This window comes from Lissotriton vulgaris, chromosome 6 (genome assembly GCF_964263255.1).
Source record: "Lissotriton vulgaris chromosome 6, aLisVul1.2, whole genome shotgun sequence".
In the NCBI taxonomy this organism is placed as follows: domain Eukaryota; kingdom Metazoa; phylum Chordata; class Amphibia; order Caudata; family Salamandridae; genus Lissotriton; species Lissotriton vulgaris.
This window is the reverse complement of record NC_141694.1, coordinates 68,925,944-68,941,426: the sequence shown is the minus strand read 5'-3', so window position 1 is coordinate 68,941,426 and position 15,483 is coordinate 68,925,944. Positions and strand designations below refer to the sequence as shown.

At 44.4% G+C, this 15,483-nt stretch overlaps 1 protein-coding gene across 1 annotated transcript in view; it reads left to right on the top strand.

Moving 5' to 3' along the window:
- LOC147706800 (calpain-1 catalytic subunit-like) overlaps nucleotides 1-15,483 on the top strand; it is a 668,045-nt gene that overhangs the window by 576,325 nt on the left and 76,237 nt on the right. Inside the window, exon 16 of the mRNA XM_086925931.1 lies at nucleotides 1,614-1,682. Within this exon, the coding sequence (XP_086782057.1) occupies nucleotides 1,614-1,682 (69 nt within the window). The remainder of the gene's footprint in view (nucleotides 1-1,613; nucleotides 1,683-15,483) is intronic.

Sequence of the window (15,483 nt, the reverse complement as noted above, 5' to 3'; positions counted from 1 at the left end):
GTACAAATAAAAACTCAATTAAAATCCACCCAACCACAAATCCTAGTTCAAATTATCTGCATCTAAAGACCATTATGTGGCAAAATTGCAAACTGAGGCATAGCCCACATTGGTGAAACTGTACTGTTTAAAACCATTTATTTTGGTCAAAGAGCACACATTGTGCATGTTTGAAACTGAAAACAAACTGTAACATCATCGTAGTGTGCGGGCCAGCTCTGACCTCCCACCATTTGAGACGGCTGTGCAGACCTATTGCTCAGAGTGCGCAATGGTGTTCACTTTTCACACAGCACGAGCACACCTTAAGTACATGACTTCTTTTCAGGTTTGTTTCACAACCACAAGTCCAAGTATCCCGGGTGCATGTATGTCTACATTCCAACTGACTTATGGTTCCAAAGTTCCACAAGAGTAACTCTGCAGGATGTAGAGGTGGCCCTGGTAAGCTGGACCTCTTTGAATGATAAAGTCTGCCATGAAGCTGATTTTAAGTTTTTTCTGAAAAATCTGAAGATATGGCTTTTCCCGCCTATTAACCTTAGCCATTCCTTCCTGACTCAAATTCCGCCTCAATTTTGATATCTTAGTAAGAGAGCCTAGAATTAAGAAACTGTTCAAGAACGTGTCTTACACCAGAATAATTAACATCATGTTTTACACCAGTACAGGGATTTTCTTAGCATTCTTGGATTTGTAGTCCTAGATTTACAGTTGGATGAACAACACTGCAAGTTCCAGAATAGAAAAAAAACCTGGATGGGAGCAGTTTGTTCCCATTGCCTGAGAAACTTGGCAAGGCTGCACAGACTCTCAAACATGTTGGGATCCTCTGCTGTGCTTTTCCTCGCTATTAAGAAAGCTATTAGCTTTTATTCCTTGATCAAATGTCACTTGCCTCATTCCTAAGCTATATGTTTACCAGTACTTGTTTTCAGATGTGTTCATGGCCATTGGTTCAAGTCAGATGAATCATACCTACAACTACCAAATTTGGCTGCCACCAGGGCAGTAGTTTACTGGCCTGGCTGGTATTTTCATGCCAGGATGGGTAAAAAAGAAAATCAGAAAATTCAATAAAATCCATTCCTTTTAGCCCTTGGAATATAAAATCAAAGAAACAGATGTAAGATGAAAACATAGAAAAGGAATGTTAAAGTTGTCTCTACTATTACCACATGGTTTTCAAAGCAATGAAGCAGTTTGCTGTGTGAAAAAAGAACACAATGGATTTTACATAAATTGTTATTCCAGTACCTGCTCTTGGCCATCCAAAAAACAACAAAACACAAAAACGGGCAGCATGTTTGCCCGAGAAAGGTAACAGATCCCAGAAGAACATTGGAATGTCATTTGAAAGCCTGGCAGCAGAGTTTGAATTCTGTGGTAACTGGTAGCGTGGCCAACTGTCTATCAGAACTTAACAGGTCATTCGACACACACACACTGAGCGTGTGGCCTCACAAGACACGTATTTGAGGTGGAATGGACTGAGTAGCTGAGCACTTTTTTGTTGTTTTATTCCATAACACCCACATGTTTTCCTGCTGAAAACTAGCACAAAACATGATAGCTGCTCTGGGCATGTTTTCCTTAACTAGATGCCTCCACAGAAAGACGGCAACGCCACGCTGGGTCTGGTCGAATTCCAGATTGTGTGGACGAAGGTGCAGCATTGGAAGGTAAGTCTTCTGGCACCAGTAATCATGCTTACGCTTGCCGGCAAAATAATACTCAATAACTGGAAGAATTCAAAGGAAGTTTATTTCAGGAAATGTCAAGAATGGTTGTCCTTTCTCAGAGGGGCGGGTAATACCTGCCCTGGCGTCCTTCACATAGGAAGCTATGGAAGTCCCTTCATTTAAATATGACCCTCGCTGAACCAAACGACCTCACAGGAGTCTGATGCATACATTGTATTGTCTCCTTAGATGATAACCAGTATACAACTGGTGATAGGACATTCTCCCTATAGGTCTCTTTCCCTAACTAACACCCTCTCATCTGTCCCTTCACTTAGGGAACGTAACACATTGGACAGACTTCACTTTATCCGCATAATGTCTTTAATATAATACCATATATACGATATGGGAAGATATGTGGGTTACCTGCTGTTTAGATATTCTAGAGTGACATCAAGATTGAACAGGATATGTGATTATGAATATTATTAATACTGTACTGGATGCTCTGACATTATATCCTTGACATTGATTATTCAAACATTTATAGCTCCAAATGTATGTCTATCAAACGACCTCATTGCTAAACTACATAAACGTGTCAGCAACACGGTCAAACTGTGGCTTCAATATAACCGCAATTCCATTTGTCACTTCATTTGTAATTTCCTCCTCTTTTGTAATTCTTTCCTTCATTTCTAATTGTAAATAATTATCATTTATAATCTCATTTGACATTGCTTATCAACTCATGCCAGTGTGTGTTTTTTTTATTTTCACTTCTGTTCTAATTTTTCTTGAAAAAACCCAATAAAAATTATTTGAACTGAGGTACCGGGTTTTTATGGACCCGGCGGTGCCAGGGAGAACACCCAAAGACCTCGAGTCCTTCCTGTTTCAGACTACAGAAACACAGAGTCTTCTAGGTGAAGTCAAAGATCGTATTTATTGGCTGCAACCAGTAACAGATATCCTAGAAGTACAACAGCATGTATGTTCTCAGTAAACTGCTCGTTTTTACAGAACCAGCCTTCTCTTTTTATACAAAATAATAAGCTTCAGGCAAGAATTCCTTGTTTTACAGTTGGTCATACAAATATTTCTACTACTAAGAAAAAGCAGAGTCATGATGACAAGCCCACATTTCAGTTTGTCCAGTTCATGATAGAGAACCCGGCAAGGCCCAGAACTTCCATCAGATATCGACGGACCCCTAATAAAATCAGGCACCTCCTCCTTGTAAAACAGGTCATAAAAAAGAAACAGGGACAGGTGTGTGTGAGATTAGACATAGTTTGTGTGCGATGAACGGTTTATGACATGTTGTGCCTTGATACTAATCTCATTCGGCCACTGGGAGAAGAACTGCCCGAACAGGTTTGGCTTCAGGCAGTGGAGTCAGCTCGCCCAGGTCACAGAGGAGTCAGCAAAGGTGTACGTGTCCTTTCAGATCGAATTCAGCCTTTGTCATTTGGCTATGTAAGGGCAATCACAAAATGGATGCCGCTCACAAAATGGAACCCGAGGGTTCAAGACAAAAACTACGACTTCAGGGTGATTTCGTCACTCGATCATGACGCAAATGCTTAGGCATAGTATCTCAATCAATCATTACCGGTCTGCCAATACCAAAATCGTCATGATACGATGATATTTTTGACACGAGTGTAGAGCTTCGGTACCACACAACAGCAGGGTCCAGAATTTTGAGTACCACAGACCCTCCTTTTGCCCTTATATAGGCAATAACCCATACTCATGCTAATCTGAGTCCAGGTCTGTATTCATAAAGTCATTGAGATGCTGCTGTAGCATCATCCTATTACTTAGTTCATCTCTTGATACAGGTTTTCTTACACATGATGTAGCACAGAGGCCACATATTGCAGGAGCACACTGCACACACAAATAGAACAGAAAAAGGATGGCTAGGATCATCCCAATGACTATCAGAATCTTCCATCCCCAGGCAATTATCAGTTCCCAGAACCACCCCATTAAGGACCAGTCTCCTTCATCCACGTGAATGGACTCAGAGGTCTTATGCAATTTGGAGATGGCCTGGTATACTGTCGGAGCGTTATCGGGGATGAAAATGCAGCAACTTGATTGGATCACTTTACATACCCCACCACGGTCTGCAAGTATGACATCTAACGCGACCCTGTTCTGAAGCGTCATGAGGCGATCCGACTGGAGCTCAGCAGTCAAATTACTAAGGGCACCGGCAGTTTCAACTATAGTGGATTCAACCACCCTTGTCAATTGCCTTATGTTCCTGCTGTTCACCATAGGCCCCCAAAACGGCAGAAAATCCTTTGCAAAATCTCCAAATTCTTGTCCTGCAGTGTCTTCTTTACTGATGACACCTCTAACTATCCTTGTCCTATGGTAATCTGCCTCAGCCGTGTAGGTGGGAGGCAACAGGAACGAGACAAAACATGTGCCCGAGAAGTCAGGGGGCAACCATGTATAGGCTCTATCATGGCAGATGAAATAAGTACCATTAGCTGCTAAGAACGAAGGGGAGTTTCGAGATGCAAACACATATGTTTCCGTGCAGACGCTCTTCCCCAACTGAGCTCTGGGATTTTTGCCATTACCTTGCAGACATAGGTGACCCTGATGGGGTACAATCCAAATAGAGGAGGATCTCTTCGCTCGCTGGTTCTCACTCAAAGCAATTCCATATTTCGTAATATTCCATCCAACATAAGCTTGCAACTCATCTTTAGGAATCGTTCTATACGAGTCAATTGTTCTGCTCATATTTGCAATTCCCACCACCAATGCTTTGTTACTTGAGTTACTCTTCATGGAATGTGGGGAATACGGTTCGATGGCGAATATGAACATTGTTTGGAATGCCCATAACGAACCATTATAGCTAAATGGTAAGACCAAGTATGGGATACCCTTGTCTGTCGTATGTGGCATAAGACCACACACCCAACAGTTAGTCGTGTTCACTACTAATTGGTGTTGGTGTAAAAGCTGAATGAAAGAGTTATTAATAAACTCTAATCTTCTTGAGGACTCATGTTCAGGCAGGGGGTGAAAAGAATGCACGAAAACAGTAGGAGGAGGTATGGGCTGAGTAGTGGGCGCAAATGAAACTTGAAAAGTGTATAAAACATTTCCTATTAAAAACATCATGACACCAAGCAACATAAAGAAACAACATATTACCGATCTCTTCTTTGACATTAATATACACATTTTATCTTTAAAGTTCATTCGTTTGGCAGGTCTCTCCATCTCAGAAAACTCCATCCTCTCTAATTTGCTGCCCGCGGTGGTAGGGTGTTTCTGCTGAAGAGTGCTTCTGTCAGTTCAGGGTAACTCCCTTGAACCAACTAGAACTGTCGACCTAACCGTCTCCAGCTAAACTCCAAAGACTGTGGCAACCGCGACCCTAGCAGCAGAACCGGATGGCTGTTCAAAAAACAAAAATGAGCAAGTTTCTTGGATGAGAGAGCTGCACAATAAAAAGTAAAAAGAAATTTATTTGTCCATAGTCATAGGTCTTGGCCTCAAATTGTAACGATTTCTACCAGGTGCTGTCTGGTCTTGAAATAAGAGTTCAGGCTCCGTAGTGTTCAATCGAATTGACGGAGGCACAGCCTCTTGCAAAATGTTGTCGCTCTCCTTTTCAGAAGTTGTTCCTTTTATATGTGCATCGCTAAAAGGTAGAAAACGAGGCACAGTCTCAGCCTCAGAGTCAGCGATTCCCTCCTGGACCCACCGGTCGTATGGAAGAGGCAGTAGGACCCTCTTACAATGATTGCCGTGGACCCAATGTTTCTTTCCTTCTACTCGAACGGCAGATCTTGTCGAGAGAAGAACTAGATGAGGGCCGGTCCACCGGGGCTAGTAATTCTTTGTTCGCTGGAAATTCTTAACCAGCACGTAGGATCCAGGATCGATAGGATGCCCTGGAGCTTCAGAGGCCTGAGGTAGAGTGTTGTGAACCTGTTGGTGTAAAACACGCAATTTAGCCATCAATTCAAACAGATAATCAAGCAGTACTGGATGTTCTATTTCACTAAACCTGGTGGGCCTTGGCACTCCCCATATGTTGGCAGGGCGGCCGAACACAATTTCATAGGGACTAAGTCCCACTCTATAGTGAACAGTCATTCTCGTTGATAGGAGTGCCAAGGGCAGAGCGTCAGGCCATTTAAGACCTGTGCTTGCTTGAATCCTGGCCAGCTTCAGTTTTAACGTGCCATTATAGCACTCTACTAGTCCAGCTGATTGGGGGTGATTTGCAGCATGAAACGTTTGCTGAATGCCTAGCCCCTCACACACTTTCTTCATCACTCGACCCACAAATTCACTCCCATTATCACTCCAAACCATTCTAGGCATTCCAAATCTAGGGAAAAACTCTTTGACAAGGGCTTTGGCTGTGGACAAAACAGTATTGTCCTTCAGGGGGTATGCTTCAACCCATCTTGAAAAGGCACAAACAACAACGAGTACATATTTCAAATTGTTCCATGTGGATGAAATCTTGCTGCAAAACCTCAAACGGATACGTTGGAGGCGCAAAATGACCAGCTGAAGTTGGGGTTCCCTTACCAGGGTTGTATTTCAGGCACACCATACAATTCTTGACCACATTCTCTGCACACTTCGGGATTCCACCATTCTGCTATATGGAGCCAACAACTTACAAATCCCTTTCACGCTGATATGAGCCATTCCATGAACCATTGTCACCACTGCAAGCACATACGCATCGGGTAACAACCATCTCTGATGCTCTGACAATTCAATCCAACAACCATTCGCATCCAGTTTACCCTTACTTTCTCTCCATTCATTCAACTCTTTCTCCGTGGCTCCAGCTTGAATGGACTTCACACTATCAATCGTATCTTCACACATACCAACGTCACCAATCCATCTCGCAGGGCCTGCAACATACATTCGACTCATTACATTCCTAGCAGTTTCTTTCGCAACTTCATCCGCAAACGCATTTCCACGACCAACATCATTTGTCACCTTTTTGTGCGCACTGCATTTCACAATTGCAACCTGTAACAGCAAGGTCAGTGACTCAGGAAGCTCATTCACCAACTGACCATGCTGGATCTTAGCACCATGCGAAGTCAGGAACCCACGTTCTTTCCACAATCGTCCAAAACTGTGAGCCACACCAAATGCGTATTGGCTGTCCGTGTACACATTCACTCGTTTTCCTTTCGCCAACACACATGCTCTTGTGAGTGCAATCAACTCTGCTGCTTGCACTGAATTATGGGGGATACGTGCAGCTTCAACAATAGTATGCAAAGTCGTCACAGCATACGCTGCAGTCGTATCACCATTCGGCAACTTGAAACACGAACCATCAACCCACAAAGTACCATCACACTCTGGAAGAGGAGTGTCCCTAAGGTCTATCCTCCCTTTCGTCTCTTCCTCTGTTCTCAGAAAACAGTCATGCTGATCTTCACTATCCTCATCTGTCTCAGCTAAATTCGGCAATAATGTGGCTGGGTTTAGTGCATTATACCTCTTTATGTGCACATAACTTGCCAATAGTGTCAGCTCATACCCTGACAATCGAGCACTAGTCAAATGCTGTATCCTTGTTTTATTTAACAGAATGTCCACTGCATGCGGGACCATTACAATCAGCATATTATTCATTACTAATCCAGCAGACTGTCGAATAGAGACAGCTGCTGCCGCAGTAGCTCTCAAACAACTTGTCAACGCCTTAGCTACCGGATCTAAAGTCGCCGAAAAATACGCACATGGATGCTGTTTGTCCCCAAAAGACTGTGTCAGAACTGACAATGCGCAACCTTCTTTCTCATGGACATATTATGTAAAAGGCTTACTGTAGTCGGGGGTACCCAACACAGGAGCCGAACACAATGCATCACGCAATTCGGAAAAACTTTTCTGACACTATTCAGACCACGGAATGGGTTTTGGTGTATCCTTGCAAGTTAGTGCCACCAAAGGTTTGGCCAACAAGGAAAAATTCGGTATCCATTGTCTGCAATATGATGTAATGCCCAAGAAAGCACACACTTCTCTCTGTGTCCTTGGGACACTCAATTTTGCAATTGCCTGAATTCTTTCTTGGGTCAGTTTCGTTCCCTCCTTCGATAAGAGGTGACCTAAGTAGGTTACTTCTTGTCGACAATATTGTAATTTCGAAAGAGAGACTTTGTGGCGCAAATCACACAAACGACGCAAAATTGACAATGTGGCTTCTTTACAAATATCCTCAGTATTAGCAAATCATCGACGTACTGAATAAGAGCAGCGCCATCAGATAAAACAATCGTGTCAAGCTGTGATTTTAGAGCCTGACTGAATATTGATGGACTTTCACAGTAGCCCTGAGGAGCGCGTTTGAAGCGGAAACTTCGGCCTCCTAAATTGAAGCCAAAAATATCCCTGCTCTCCTCGGCAATCGGGATGCTGCCGAAAGCATTCTTCAAGTCAATCACTGAGAACCAAGTGGCTGAAGCTGGAATCATAGTCAATAGGGCAGTAATATCAGGGACAACGGGAAACTGCGGCACAACAATCATATTGACCTCCCTAAGATCAATCACAAATCTGTAAACAGGTGGCTGGGAAGGATCAGTACGCTTCAGAACCGGCAGAACAGGACTATTACAAATGTTGCCTCTTGTCTCTTCAATTACATCCTTCTCAATCAAATCATAAATAATCGCTAACAACGCCTTTTCACCTTCACTAGAGATCTTGTATTGGGGAATGCGCGGCATTCTAACATTGGCTTTCAGTGTCACAACATATGGCGCTATTTCCAAGAGACCCACATCATTGGAGCCAGTAGCCCAAAGAATATCCGGAAGAGAAGACAATTCCGTCGGAAGTTTATCCTTCGACAAATACATTGGAGAAACCACTTTCTTACCCAGTGTAAATTGTACTCCCGAAGGAGAACAGTACAAAGTCGCATATAATCTTTTCAGCAAGTCTAATCCCACCAAGTTTTCACCACAACCTGTTGTAAGAATGAGGGGTGCTTTGAATTCACAAGGTCCAACAGAAAGAGACATAGGACTAGAAATCGGGTTCCTAACCGGGGCGCCAAAAAAACCTACTGAAACATTCATTTCGCCAGACAAAGGTGCACCAGGGAGTTTTGAGTGCATAATAGAACTCTTTGTAGCACCAGTATCCAACAGTAAAGACTCTGACACGTCTGATGTAATCACCTCAACATAGGGCCCACTCTGATCTACTGGAACTGAAACAACTCCCTCTCTTTGTCCATAGCTGTCCTAGCAATCATCACCTTCCACATACCCATCTTCTGCATAATAGTCATCAGCATAGTATTGAGCCGTCCTAGTAAATGCGTTATTCTGCTGGTCGAAACTATTCATGGAATTCTGAAGCGGGAAGGAACGTGCGTTCTGGGGGAAATTTCCACGTCCCCTACCTCTAGGAGCTTGTTGAACGCCTCGACCTCTCGCACCAGAAGCACCATTTGTACGCTGTAACAAAACCGGACAACTACTCTTGAAATGACCCTCTTCTTTACAATACGCACACTGATTGGGACCATACGGTAAACGTTGCTGAGAAGACTCGTTTCTTTGCGAGTTCCTCGAATATTGCTGAGGTTGCTGGTAGTCGCGCTGACTATTATTACGGGGTGTTGGACAAGCTTGCTGTAGAAGGACTTTAATCTTAAATTCCTTAGTCTTTTTGTCCGCTTTCTCTAACTCATCTTTACGCCTATTCTCATAGTACTGGGCCGTAGCTAAAATCTGTGCTGACGTGGAAACAGCCCAAGCACTCTCAGAATCCTTCAACTTATTACATAATTCAGGAAGCAAATTATGTACTAATTTGTCAACAAACAATCTTTGGCCACCCTCCGTAGACATTTCCTGACCACTATGATCTACAAAAGTCTCCTCGAACCTCGTGAAGAAGTCAGACACAGTCTCATCTTTCTTTTGCTTGCATGCAGACAACTTGTCCCAATTAACACGCAATTCGGGCATCAGAGTCTTCATATACGTAATAATCCTACCGGGAAGTTCTGCTACTAAGGGCTCAGGTTTAGCACCACCAACTTGTCTAGCATCAGCAGCGGCAATATTTACCCATGTGTCGCCTAACTCTTGATCATGATCCGCATGACAAATCTTTCCCCATAAAGGCTGTGGAACAACATTTCCAAACAACATGTCTACATCGGCTAAATTCATGATGCAGGAGCCTGCAGTCTGTGATAATTCTTTGTAATATCCTGCAGGATTTTTACGGGGGTCAGGCAATGTTTGCTTAGGAGCCAAAAATTGAGCCCGCTTCCATGGGACATGTACCCACACACGCTGAAAATGTGGCAGAATGGCTGGAACAGCATTTGCGTACCCTTCCCTCCAAACTGGGCGGGGCCTCTCTCATGGGATACTGTCTTGCCTTTTTCTTAACCTCAGAGTCAAACAACGACTGGGACACACTCTCACTCCTAAACAACAATAATGCTTTCTCAACATCAGAACCCACAATTGTGCCCTTCGCAAACTCGAACCGCACACGATACAACTCAGACATATTGCGTTCCGAATTATCTTCCTCCAATTTCTCACAAAGGAAAACACACATTTTCTGAAAAACGTATCTCTGTTTTGATGCTTCCCACTGATGGAAGACATCCATAATAGAATCCAGCTCATATCGCACCGGGTCTGTAACCCATTTATGCGCCAACCGATCCAATATCTCTTTCTCTCTAGAGTCAGGCAATTGACTACGTGACTGTCTACGCTCTGTAGCAGGGGACATACTCAGTTGTCCCAACCAAGGAGAAAAGAAACCAGAAACGGCAGGAGTCATTCGCTGTCTGGCAGAAGGAGAAGAGGAAAGAATAAGGGAAGACGGAGAAGAATCCAGAGTCAGAGCAGGAGGAGCATTAGGAACAGACGTAGAAGTAGCAGGCAAAGGCAAAGTTGGCGGCCCCTGAGGGGGCTGCGCCAAAGGAACAGCAGCCAACGGAAGAGGAGCTGGTTGTGGAGGAATCACAGGAGGCACGATAATCGGGGGTTGTACAGCCACAACCGGTGGCGGTGGTGCCGTAGCATTCTGTGCATAAGGGGAACTCAGGAGATGTGACATTAACGGATCTTTCTCAAGATCGTTCCTTGCTTCCTGTGCTTTAGTTGGCAAGGCTGGGTAGCATCTATCTACCGCTAACTTCTTTACTCATTTCATCTGTTCACTTTCTTGCTCTTCTTCATTATCCCTGAATGCAACAGCAGCTTGCACCATTGACATACCTAGTTTATTTTTCTTCGCTAATTTAATTTCTTTCTGTTTAGCTTCTTTGCGCCATTGGTGAAAAGAGTCAAACATCGCCGGCCGGGCTTTCTTCTTAAAAAGTTTAACCTCTAGATTATCCAGGATTTCTGTGTCAAAGCTACCATATTGTGGCCATTTTAAAACACCATCCTTTCTGGTGTATCGGATCCATACTTCGTTATATGTGAAAGGGCCTACGCCATGCTTCACATAGAGCTCATATGTTGGAGTTCCAATTGGAGGAACCGGACACGAGTCCTCCAATCGGGAGTCCCTACTACAACTAAGACAAAACAAATTCCCAAGTCTGCTAAGACCAGGCATCTTCGCTCTCTAGTCTAGCTTCAAACTTCAAAGGATTATCGAATACGATAGTCTCGTGAATACACGAGTCCTTCGGCTTTGGCACTTGCAAGTTCCAAACAAAGCGATCCCGAAGGGATAGCAAACTAAGAACCAAACTAAGGACTGGGAGACGCTCCACTTATACTTAACTGAAGTGTCGATGACCTCACCAGAAGACTTGTCTATTGTTTCGCTCTACCAATCGTCAAGGGTCCAAAACAGGGCGATAGTCAGGGCAGCAGTCCTTCGTAGCCGTCGGGATGCAGGGAACCTCGCAGCAAAGACCTTCGGACCACGTCGACATGCAGGGGTCGCTGAAGTGGTTGGCCGTCCTCCGGAATTTTCACACAAAGCTCCTCACGAACCTCTGGCTTGGACCGGTACCGCTGATACCGCCCCACGCTGGGCGCCAACTGAGGTACCAGGTTTTTATGGACCCGGCGGTGCCAGGGAGAACACCCAAAGACCTCGAGTCCTTCCTGTTTCAGACTATAGAAACACAGAGTCTTCTAGGTGAAGTCAAAGATCGTATTTATTGGCTGCAACCAGTAACAGGTATCCTAGAAGTACAACAGCATGTATGTTCTCAGGAGACTGCTCGTTTTTACAGAACCAGCCTTCTCTTTTTATACAAAATAATAAGCTTCAGGCAAGAATTCCTTGTTTTACAGTTGGTCATACAAATATTTCTACTACAAAGAAAAAGCAGAGTCATGATGACAAGCCCACATTTCAGTTTGTCCAGTTCATGATAGATTACCCGGCAAGGCCCAGAACATCCATCAGATATCGACAGACCCCTAATAAAATCAGGCACCCCCTCCTTGTAAAACAGGTCATAAAGAAGAAACAGGGACAGGTGTGTGTGAGATTAGACATAGCTTGTGTGCGATGAACGGTTTATGACATGTTGTGCCTTGATATTAATCTCATTCGGCCACTGGGAGAGGACCTGCCCGAACAGGTTTGGCTTGAGGCAGTGGAGTCAGCTCGCCCAGGTCACAGAGGAGTCAGCAAAGGTGTACGTGTCCTTTCAGATCGAATTCAGCCTTTGTCATTTGGCTATGTAAGGGCAATCACAAAATGGATGCCGCTCACAAAATGGAACCCGAGGGTTCAAGACGAAAACTACGACTTCAGGGTGATTTCGTCACTCGATCATGACGCAAATGCTTAGGCATAGTATCTCAATCATTACCGGTCTGCCAATACCAAAATCGTCATGATACGATGATATTTTTGACACGAGTGTAGAGCTTCGGTACCACACAATAGCAGGGTCCAGAATTTTCAGTACCACAGAAGAAAAAAAAGCACGTCTGGAGAAGCTAGAGAAGTTAGCTGTGAACTAGTAGACACATTGTCTGACATCACTGCAAACACAACATTGGCTGACATTCATGAGTGTTTTTATTTTCACCAGCCCACCAACTTGGTGAGGGGGTACATTACATTTGTTCCCTACTTTCACAATTTCCAACAAAATGAGCTTACAATATAGCAGGATTGAAAGTGATACAGTTAACCAAATAAACAAAAATTAATATTGATACATAGTTACCCCACTGTCGGCCTCAGCTCTGGGGTCAGCAGCGCCCGGCTTACACCAGGAAGTCCACCAGGTGGGACGATATCGCCAGGTTACCTCTCAGGCGATACTGGGAGTAGTTACTGTGTCATGACCTTTCCTGGGAACAAAGTCTATCTTCTCTACTCTCTGGTGGGTGCTGCTGGTTTGGGCAAGGTGTTGTCAGCAACTCACTACTATGTTAGGAGCAGTCTAGTGAGACAATTCAAAGAGGTAAGGGGGAATACGGTGCAGGGTCAAAGTCATGGGCATCTCTGCCTGGTTTGGAAGAATGTTCACTGGAACCAGTGCCCACGTTTTAACTTTCTTGAAGAATAAAATATATTGTATGACTTCTTCATCTCCTTTATGAGCAGTGACCATTGTGCCTTTGCAGTGTACTACCACCCACGTATGTTGTTTGAAGGGCAGACGGAATTTGCTGCCTGGATGTATACTGAGTCACCCGGTTGGATCTCCTATTGATGGGCATTCTGTCATGCACTGGAGTGTTCAATCGTGATCTTTCTTCTGTTGAGAACCTCACATCACACATCATCAATGGGTTCAGGAATCAAGGTGGGGGGATGGGGATGGTATCAGCGACAATGCACCCCATACAGGCATTTCCAGGAGCTTGACCTGTTGTTGTGTGTGGGGGGGGGTTAGTCTGTACTCATGCAGGAATCCATAAATGGCTTTCTCCACCGGTTGGTGATCAGCGTGGGCTATAAGGACAATCTTGTTGAGGGTCTGCATAAACCTCTCCACTTCTCTGTTGGCTTGGGGCCATCTAGGTGTCATTTTGTGTTGGTGCATTCCCCACGACTTTAGGTAATCAGCAAATTCTTGGCCATGAAACGGAGGGCCATTATCAGTCTTCACAACCTTAATTATCCTGTGAGTATCAATGACTTTTTCCACTTTTGCAATGGCTTCTGACCCCATCTGAGATCCTGCTATCTCCACTTCCGGGTATATGGTATAGTCATCAATGATCAGTAAAGCATGTCGTCCATCACGTAGATGGCCAAAATCAAGACTGTCAAATGTCAGTGGGAGTAGAAGTGGGTGAGACCTTTCGGCAACATATCTCACATAGACTTCCATTGCTTCTACTTCTTCTGCTTCCTGAGAGGTGGCAGCACAGGGATGGCATGAAAGATAGTCAGTGGGGTTTGAAGAGCCTGGTCGATTTTCAACTTGATAATCGTATTCTTCGAGTTGTGACAGCCATTTCTTGATACAGAGCTGCAGTTTAGACGAGGACCCATGAAAACAGGTATGAGTGGTTTATGACCATGGAGACATCAAATGGGTGACCATACACAGAGATATGGAAATGTCAACAAGCCCAGTGTATTGCAATGGCCTCTTGCTCTATTTGTGAATAACATTGCTCAGTCTCTGTCAGGGATCGACTGCCATAAGCTACTGAGGTCCACCTGTCATCTGATTGCTGCATTAGTACTGCCCGAGGCCATGAGGGTTTGCATCCACCGTACATTGGTAGCTTTCTTAGGATCAAAATTGGATAGAGTGGTGTCCACTGACAGCACTTCTTTGGTTTGTCGAAAGACACTCTCTGGGTTAGGACCCCTTTGCCATAGTATTATCAGCTTGGTGAGCTCTCTGAGGGGTCAAGTGAGGACTGTGAAGTCAGGGATGAACTTACCACAGAAATTCAACATGCCAAGAAAACTTCTCACTTTAGTGATATTGCGGGCGCCTGGGATTCTTGCACACCACACACTTTTCCAGGATCTGGGGCAACTCCATTCTCTGAAAACGTATATCAAAAGAAGCTGATTTTCTTCTTTAGAAATTCACATTTTTCCTGATGTAAGGTGAGTCCTGCGTCTTTGATCAGTTGTAGCACTTCTCTGAGATTGATTAGGTATTCTTTCAGGGACTTACGTGGCTGAGGATCTCATCACTAACACTGACGCCGGGGAGGACGCCGAGCACCTCTCTTATGGAGTTTTGAAAGATTTTCGCCGAAATAGAGATTCCAAAGTTGAGGTGGTGATGCCTGTGTAGACCATGTGCATTAAAAACATTGTGAAATACCTGGAGTCAGGATGGAGTGGTAGTTGATATCCTGAACAGGGATCCACCTTCAAGACCCATTCAGCACCACTAGGTTTGACCAGTATGTCATTTACCATAGGAGTGAGGTGTCGTTCCCACTGCATAGCAACACTGTGTAGTCCCACATCCACACATATGCAGACCTACCATAGTTGTTTTGGCTTCCTGGCCACCATAATCGGGGACACCCACGGACTGGGTCCAGTGACCTTCTCAATGATGCCAGTCCTTTCCAGCTTCTCCTGCTCTTCTTACACTTTCGGTCTCAGGCGGAAGGCTATGCAGCAGTGACGTAGGGCCACTGGTTGGATAACTGAGTCTATATGTATCTTTGATTGTCTGTTCTTTAGGCATCCGTTCCCTCTGAAGACAGTGTTGAATTCTTCTAGAATGGTCAATAGTTCTTCCTGAACTTCAAAAGCAAAGGAGATCAATCCCAGTGCCTCTGCGGTCGCTCCATTGACAAGCATGCTGTGG